This window comes from Sphaerulina musiva, assembly GCF_000320565.1.
Source record: "Sphaerulina musiva SO2202 unplaced genomic scaffold SEPMUscaffold_2, whole genome shotgun sequence".
NCBI classification, from domain to species: Eukaryota; Fungi; Ascomycota; class Dothideomycetes; order Mycosphaerellales; family Mycosphaerellaceae; genus Sphaerulina; species Sphaerulina musiva.
The window spans coordinates 25,400-34,207 of record NW_016017384.1 but is presented as its reverse complement, the minus strand read 5'-3'; the positions used below and the strand labels follow the sequence as shown (position 1 = coordinate 34,207).

Below are 8,808 nucleotides of genomic sequence, written 5' to 3'. Positions count from 1 at the left end.
ACCTACTAGGGTAGGTTGTACCTATAATAAGGCCTACGAATAACCTAGAAATACGAGAGGTTCTTAAAGAGATAGCCGATAGTATTAGTATAGTAGTTATCGACGAGGTAGGTAATACTAATACAGTTTTATAGTATATACTAATATACCGATATAGTGTTATCTTGTCTAGAAATAGGGTATTAACTTCTGCAAAGAATATAGCTAGTTGAAAACCCTACGAGGATTGCTACGTAAGGATATAGTATAGCTCGGGGTATCTGCTACTATCGCTATAGATACGCTACGGTTCGTCCGTAAGTATAGTAGCTTTCGGCCGTTTAGCGACGCGCTATTCAAGACTGCTATTATCTGTAGTAGTATCGACAGACCGGATACTACGTATATCCTTAAGCGTATTCTATAGTCTAAACTCGGTACCTTATAGACGTTACTATATTAGCTCCTTAAAAATACTATAAATAAACAAGGCGAGGCGACTCCTAACAAAATCGAGAAAGTATTGTACTTTATTAATAGTATCGGCTACGTCGATAAGGCAGTAGTACGAATGCGTTAGTAGCTTATCTAGATAACTAAGGATATATAGGACAATACGAAGAAGTATACTGCGGCTAGCGCTAATAGTAGCTATAATATCAACGAGATCGTATCTTTCTATACTGTATACGTTGCTACCGGAGACTAAGACAAGCGGTATACTATATTCAAGGCAATGCCTTCGACTATACGAATCCTTTAGGGTACGCCGGCTATAGCTACTAGTACCAACTTTCCTAATATAAAGTAGGTAATCTAATTGAAGAATACTATTTCTAAGGATCTCGATAATATTATATAGCGACTAGGTCGCGCCGGTAGGGCTATCTCTAGGGCTAAGGCTATATTGTACTTGCTATAGTATATTAATAACCGTATGCGTTATATACTAAAGTACGGGGCCTCTAAAGAGTATCCTAACTACTAGTCTATTATTCCTCGACTAGCTAAGTTAGATACGGCATTAGGCTAGAGGACTAGAAAGATCCGTAAACTAGCTAAGTATAGGCAGCCGAAAGCAGTAGTAGTATATATACTACGCCGACTAAGTAGCCTACGCTATATAGAGACTCTAGCGGATAACTATACTAGTATAGAAGATAGAGCAGATAACGAAGAGTTCGGAGCCGATATCGAAGATACCGTTGCTAATATCGAAAGTAGTAGTAGAAATCGCCGTTCGTCTACTAGTTATACCGACGATAATAAGTTCGTCGTTAGCGCTAGTACTAATACCTATATAGACTTAAATCCTAAGGGTAGAAGCTAGACTAATCCTTAGATAGACTTGCGCGATAGCCTAGTACCTATTATAAGGCGTATATAGAACGCCTTCTACTATCTAGTACCGGTATAGAGACTTTGCTTTCGTACGGTACTATATAAGTACTATAGCGAAAGCGAGCGGCAGTATCTACTAAGAGATAGCGTAACTGTCCTCGGTATAGCAGACTGCTATAGCTACTATAATCTAGCCCTTCTCGATCTTACTAAATAGAACGTCGATATACCCGAACTACTAAAGCTAGTCGCTAAACCAAGAGCCGGTACTAAGGCTTATTTCGTATTAGGTCGGCTAGAGGTATAGTTAAAGGACCGTACTAGTAGGAGATTTAAAGATACCTACGTTAACCTTCTCTTTATAGTGCCGTCCGCTGCTATTATTCTATTAGAGAAGGTATACGAGCTTTGCCGGCTGTTTAACACTATACTATACTAAGTAGAAGACACTACTGTATTTAATATAAATACTACCGAGGAGCCTGCTCTAGGCTTTGCAACTGCTCTAGATATCGACTAGATCTAGCAATATACGCCTAGGTTTGCCGTATAGTATACTTTAGTACCTAAGCATAATGTCAATATTCTAATACTTAGAATAAGAGACTAGTTAAACACCCTAGTACTACTAGTAAACAAGGAATATACCGATTTCCGAGTAGACGTAAGGATAAGACTATAGGCTAAGAGGAATCTACCGCTAACAGATAATAATACTAGGGCTAGAGCTACGTTAACGGATAATATACTACCTTTAAGTAATGTTTAGCGCCGGATCTATATACAGACAATAGCTAATCGTTCTGTAAATACCGTATCTCTACTTAGGAGGAGTATATATTAGGCTAGCTAGGCTAACCGAGCCGAAGCTAGCTAAGGCAGTACTCCTATTCGCCGTAAGCCTAGTAGACTACTAGGTTCTCGTAATAAGAATCCTCGTAGTAGTAGTAGATCGGCTACTCTAGACCGTAGTAGAACGGCTAACGCAGACATGCTAGTTATACCTAATCGCCGTAGTAGCAAAGCAACCTATCTCCTTTCTAACCCTCGGAGCTCGGATAATGCCTTAGGCTTGAATTTCAGGGTATCGTAGGGTCGTCGCTTAAGAGGGTCTAAAGCTAAGGTACGTACGCGTACTAGAAGCTCCCTTACGTATCGGACTAACTTAATAGCAATACTAAGATATACTAATATTATATCCGGAGCTAATAGCGTAGTCCTCTATAAGTACGGTAAACTAAAAATCATATCGATACGACGTCGCGTTATTAAGTTGTCGTATACCGCTAATACCTAGCTATACTAAGAGAATTACGGCGATAGTACATAAACCTACAACTATATCGGATAGCGTATATATCGGTACGAGGTAATTTGTAGAGGTCTAATAAGTATAGTTTGTATAAACAATCTTTCTATATCTTAACGTCTTCCTCTTAAAATAGTAGTATTTTGAACTATAGTCTAAGATCAACGGCTTACTCGATTTCGAAACGGTATATTTTGACTGCTCGATAAGCTTAATACGGGGAATCTATCCCTAGTCCTTACTAAGTATATAGTTATATCTCGTTGCGTTGTCGTTATATCGATACGTAGACCAAATCTACCTTATATACTAGGTAGCGCTAAGAATTGTTCTAAGACGTAGCTAGTATACGTCTTAAAACAATTAATAGTACGTATACCTCGCGTAGTTGTTCTAAGATATAGACAGTATACGTCTTAAAACAATTAATAGTACGTATGCCTCGCGTAATTATTCTAAGACGTATGCCTTACGTAATTGTTTTAGGATGCGTACGCCGAGTATAGTCGTTGCGAGTAGAATTGTTTTAAGACGTATACGCCGTACGTAGTCGTCGCGAGTATAGTCGTCGCAAGTATAGTCGTCGCGAGTATAGTCGTCGCAAGTATAGTCGTCGCGAGTATAGTCGTCGCAAGTATAGTCGTCGCGAGTATAGTCGTCGCGAGTATAGTCGTCGCGAGTATAGTCGTCGCGAATATCGTTAGAAGGCTCGTCGAATTGTTCTAAGACGTAGATAGTATACGTCTTAAAACAATTAATAGTATATATACCTTGCGCAATTATTCTAAGACGCGTACGCCGAGTATAGTCGTCGCGAGTATAGCCGTCGCGAGTATAGCTATTGCGAGTATAGCCGTCGCGAATATCGTTAGAAGGCTCGTCGAATTGTTCTAATACATATACCTTATACGATTGTTTTAAGACGCGTACGCCGAGTATAGTCGTTACGAGTAGAATTGTTCTAAGATATATACGCCGAGTATAGTTATCGCGAGTATAGTCGTCGCGAGTAGAATTGTTCTAAGACGTATACGCTAAGTATAGTTGTTGCGAGTATAGTCGCTACGAGTAGAATTGTTCTAAGATATATATAGTATACGTCTTAGAACAATTGTTAGCGCTATCTAGATACTACGACGCTTACTAGTAATTGTTTTAAGACGCGTATACCGAGGGCCGTCGTCGCGAGGGTCGTCGTCGGCATTGTTCTAAGACGTAGGTTATAGTATACCTCTTAAAACAATTACGTTTCCGTAGTTCTTCTATATATTAGGGGTATCGTCGTTATCGCTATATGTATAGTTGTCTCGAATTTGGCTATCGTAAGTATAGTTATCGTCGTAGGTATCGTTGTCGTAAGTATCGTTGTCGTAGTAAGTAGTTAGCGTAGGTATAGTTGTCGGCGTTGTTTTAAGACGTAGACAGAATACGTCTTAAAACAATTAGCTATTGTTTTAAGATGTAGACAGTATACGTCTTAAAACAATTAGCTATTGTTTTAAGACGTAGACAGTATACGTCTTAAAACTATTCGATTCTCTCGGCCTGCCTTATTTTCTCGGCTTACTAATATAGTACTATACTATTATTATATCAACCTGCTAAAACAGTACTATACTCTTATCTTCTCGGCCTACTAAAACAGGACTATATTACTATCTTCTTAGCCTGCCAAATAGCCCCGAACTCTTATCTTCGACTACTACTTTGCTAACAAAGGCGTAGTCGGCAGCCCTATTAGCCTAGACGGAAAGCGTAAATCGCGTACCCTCCCTCCCCTATACTCTTATCTTCTTAGCCTGCTAATAGAGTACTATACTATTATTATCTCGGCCTGCTAAAACAGTACTATACTCCTATCTCGGCCTACTAAAACAGCCCTATATTAATATCTTAACCTGCTAAAACAGTACTATACTCTTATCTTCGACTACTACTTCGCTAACAAAGGCGTAGTCGGCAGCGTAATTAACCTAGACAGAAAACGCAAATTGCGTACCCTATACTCTTATCTTCTCGGCCTGCTAATATAGTACTACGCTATTATTATCTCGGCCTACTAAAACAATACTATATTCTTATATTTAAGTACTACTATATAAACAACGGCTCGTCGGCCGCCTAAGGTAGTATATATCTTAGAACAATTGCGTTTTCTTTATCTAGATTGTTGTCGGAATTGTCGTCGGAATTGTCGTTAGAATTGTCGTTAGAATTGTTGTTAGAATTGTCGTTGTTCAGATTGTTCTAAGACGTTTGCTATCTACGTCTTAAAACAATTATATCTTTAGGTAATCTTTAACCCTAATTACCGTCGTCGGGATTGTTTTAAGACGTAGATAGCAAACGTCTTAGAACAATTATATCTGTCTAGCTTAATCTTCTCGGCCTGCTAAAACAGCCTCGTACTATTATCTTTAAGTACTTCCTCGTATATAACTATATAATAGTCCCGAACAACTATATAACAGTCTCGTACTATTATCTTCGACTACCTCCTACTACTTCGCGAATAAAGGCATCGTCGGCAGCCCGATTAACCTAGATAGAAAGCGCAAATCGCGTTAGACTCCTTAATATTAACGAGTACTACTTCGCGAACAAAGGTATCGTCGGTAGCCTAATTAACCTAGACGGAAAGCGTAAAGGTCTCGAAGAAGATATCTATATAAAGACATCGCGTCGGACTCCTTAAGCGTCGCGTCGGACTCCTTAATTATTATATCGGACTCCTTAGTATTAATAACCAGAAAGGCGCCGAGTTCTAATACCTATATATATTTAAGTATAGTATACAATATATATATAGGGTATAAACTCGATCGGACGGAAGGACGCTCGACGTTCCGTTTGTTTTAAGATATAGATAGTATACGTCTTAGAACAATTTATCGGTCTAGTATCCTTAACGTTCTCGCCTCTAGAAGAACCTCTTTTATTTTACTATATAATGTCGCTATCGCCGTATCCGTCGATTCTACTTCTTTGTCGTTATCGCGGTTTTGTCGTAGTCCCTATACTATCGTTATAGCTTTGTCGTCGTCGCTATACTATCGTCGTCGTAGCTTTGTCGTTGTTGCTATAGTATTGTCGCCGTAGCTTTGTCGTTGTCGCTATCGTCGTCGCGGCTTTGTTACTATATTATCGTCGTTACGGTATTGTCGCCGGTTTTGTCGTAGTCGCGGTTTTGTCGCTAGTTTTGTCGCCGGTTTTGTCGTCGCTATAGGTTACTTAAGAGGTAGTTGCTATCGCTATCGCTAGATATCCGAACTGTATATATACCTAATTAATATAACTAGTACTACGATAACTTCTCGAGCTAAGTATAAGCAATATCAAATCTATACTAATAGATATACGCTTACTAACCTAGTATACTCGCGACTATTATACTCGCCCTAACGATAATACAAGAAGGCGACGAAGCAATAACTGCCTACGAAACCGATCCCTTTCCTCGCTAGCCTACTACTATAACGCCGACTAACTTTTAGTTTGTTACTAATATAAAGTAGACAGGTTAGCTTAATAACATCGCCGGTACTAATATAAGGAGGAAGAAGCTTACGAGTAACAATATATAGAAGTTCGACTAGGCTAGTAGAATTATAGAGACTTATTAAGGGAAAGATATACTAGACCCGTACTACTAGTATACTCGTTAAGGCCTACTATATAGGGTAGATACTATTAATAGCAAGAGATATACTTACTATAAGCGATACGCGAAGTCGGGTATAATACTAGCGTACCTATTAGTAGTAGTACTAAGGTATCTCTAATATAGCGGATCTTAGACCTTAAGGACCGATTGGACAGCTTAGGATAAGAAGGTACCTAATATTTAAAAGAGTTGGCTATATCTCGGAACGTTGTTTTAAGACCTATAGCTTCCGTATCTTAGAACAATTTAAACTGTCTCCTTCAAACTGTCTCCTTTATATCTCTATTAAGTCTATCTCCTCTACTATCGTAACGTTAATATTAACAAATATATCTATATTAATATTAATAATACCTAGCTCTTATAGCCTATTACCTTCTATACGACCTACTAAGTCAGCTACGTCGAGTAGACCTATACTAGCGATTATAGCGTCGTCTACGACGCGTATAATCTAAGCGGCGCGTATAGCGTTACTCGTATTAAGCGTATCGATACGCTGTACTAACCTCGTAATACCGATACTATAGATATTGTTAGATATAGCGCCCTTGCTCTTATATCTCGTAGTTAAGCCCTCGGTAACTAGCTTATATATATAGCTTAGTATATCTATAATAGTCTTCTTAGATATATAGTATATTGTTCCTTCCGGTACTAGTAGCCGTAGGGTTTAAGTAATATATTTAGTATACTCGCGATTTAATATAGTCCGCTCGATAGTCTTTTCGATATCGCTCGTAGAGTTAGTAAGGCGAGCAAATGTAGTACTATATTCGCTATTATATAGTTCTAGTATTTTATTAGATACGACAAACTTGCCTAGTCGTCTAGATAGATTAATAACTAGTATACCGAGGATAGTACGCCGCAACTCGTAGCTAGTAGCCTTAAGTATCTATTTGAACTATAGTATTTCTCCTATATAGTTAGACTAGCTACTACTAAGGAAGGTCGGAATTAGGTAGTTAACTATACGCTCTAGTTGCCCTATATCGCCTTTACGAATTGCCGAGCGGATAGTTAAGAAGTCCTCGGTGTCTCTAAGTATACGATATATTATAGTAAAAGTAGGATCCTCGACAATGCCCTCGCTATTCTTGCCTATATAGGCCTTCTTAGTTATTGTCTTCTCGTAGATAGTATAAACGTAGTCTAGATATAGCTTAGGGGAGAGCTTTAATACTACCGCCTAGAGCGCTTCGATAGTAGTCTTATCGCGATTATCCGGGTTATTAATATTAAATAGTTTACGGTCTATAAGCTCCTGTTTAAATATACTATAGACCCTGCTCTAATATAACCGATAGACTAGGCTTTAATAAAGAAAGTACTTAGGTTTATCGTTGCTAATTCCTTCGATACCCTAGAACCTAGCGTCGCTTTAATATATATAAGCAAGAGCCTCGCCTACGCTATTCTTGTTCGTATAAGTCGCTAATCTAGTATATAATCTGTTTATTACAATATATAGGAAACCTAGTACTAGTAGATACTAACTAAAGCGATCGTACGGCTTTATATTTTCAATACTCTCGGCCTAAACTTGAAGTAGGCGAGCTACTATTATCTAAATATAGGACCGGAGCGTCCGACGTCGGACGCTCCGTCCCGGGACCGTCGCGCCGGCTCCCGACGCGACGCGCCCGTACGCGCCTATAGATATCTACCCGTCGCGACGACCCCGGCCGCCCTAGATATCTACCTGTAAGATAGAGATAGAGATAGAGATAGAGATAGAGATAGAGATAGAGATAGAGAGATAGAGATAGAGATAGAGATAGATAGATATCTACCCGTTAGATAGAGATAGAGATAGAGATAGAGATAGAGATAGATAGATATCTACCCGTAAGATAGAGATAGAGATAGACGCGCCCGCGCGTAGATATCTACCCGTCGCGACGACTCCGGCAGCCCTAGATATCTACCCGTTAGATAGAGATAGAGATAGAGATAGAGATAGAGATAGAGAGATAGAGATAGAGATAGAGATAGAGATAGAGATAGAGATAGAGATAGAGATAGATAGATATCTACCTATAAGATAGAGATAGAGATAGAGATACAGATAGAGATAGATAGATATCTACCCGTAAGATAGAGATAGAGATAGAGATAGAGATAGATAGATATCTACTCGTAAGATATAGACAGAGACGGAGATAGAGATAGATAGATATCTACCCGTAATATAGAGACAGAGACCGAGATAGAGATAGATAGATATCTACCCGTAAGATAGAGGCAGAGATAGAGATAGAGACGGATAGATATCTACCCGTAAGATACAGATAGAGATAGCGATAGAGATAGATAGATATCTACCCGTAAGATATAGATAGAGATAGAGATAGAGATAGATAGATATCTACCCGTAAGATAGAGACGGAGATAGAGATAGAGATAGATAGATATCTATCCGTAATATAGAGATAGAGACCGAGATAGAGATAGATAGATATCTACCTATAAGATTAAGATAGAGATCGCGTAGATCTCTCCCCGTCGCGAC

The 8,808-nt window shown here is 38.9% G+C and overlaps 1 protein-coding gene across 1 annotated transcript; it reads left to right on the top strand.

Moving 5' to 3' along the window:
- Positions 1-250: 250 nt before the first annotated feature.
- SEPMUDRAFT_39227 (uncharacterized protein) lies at positions 251-406 on the top strand (the record flags this gene model as incomplete). The annotated part of the gene is made up of 1 exon (XM_016908739.1): positions 251-406. A coding segment is annotated over one exon (156 nt), but the record flags the coding sequence as incomplete, so codon positions are not given.
- Positions 407-8,808: the final 8,402 nt, after the last annotated feature.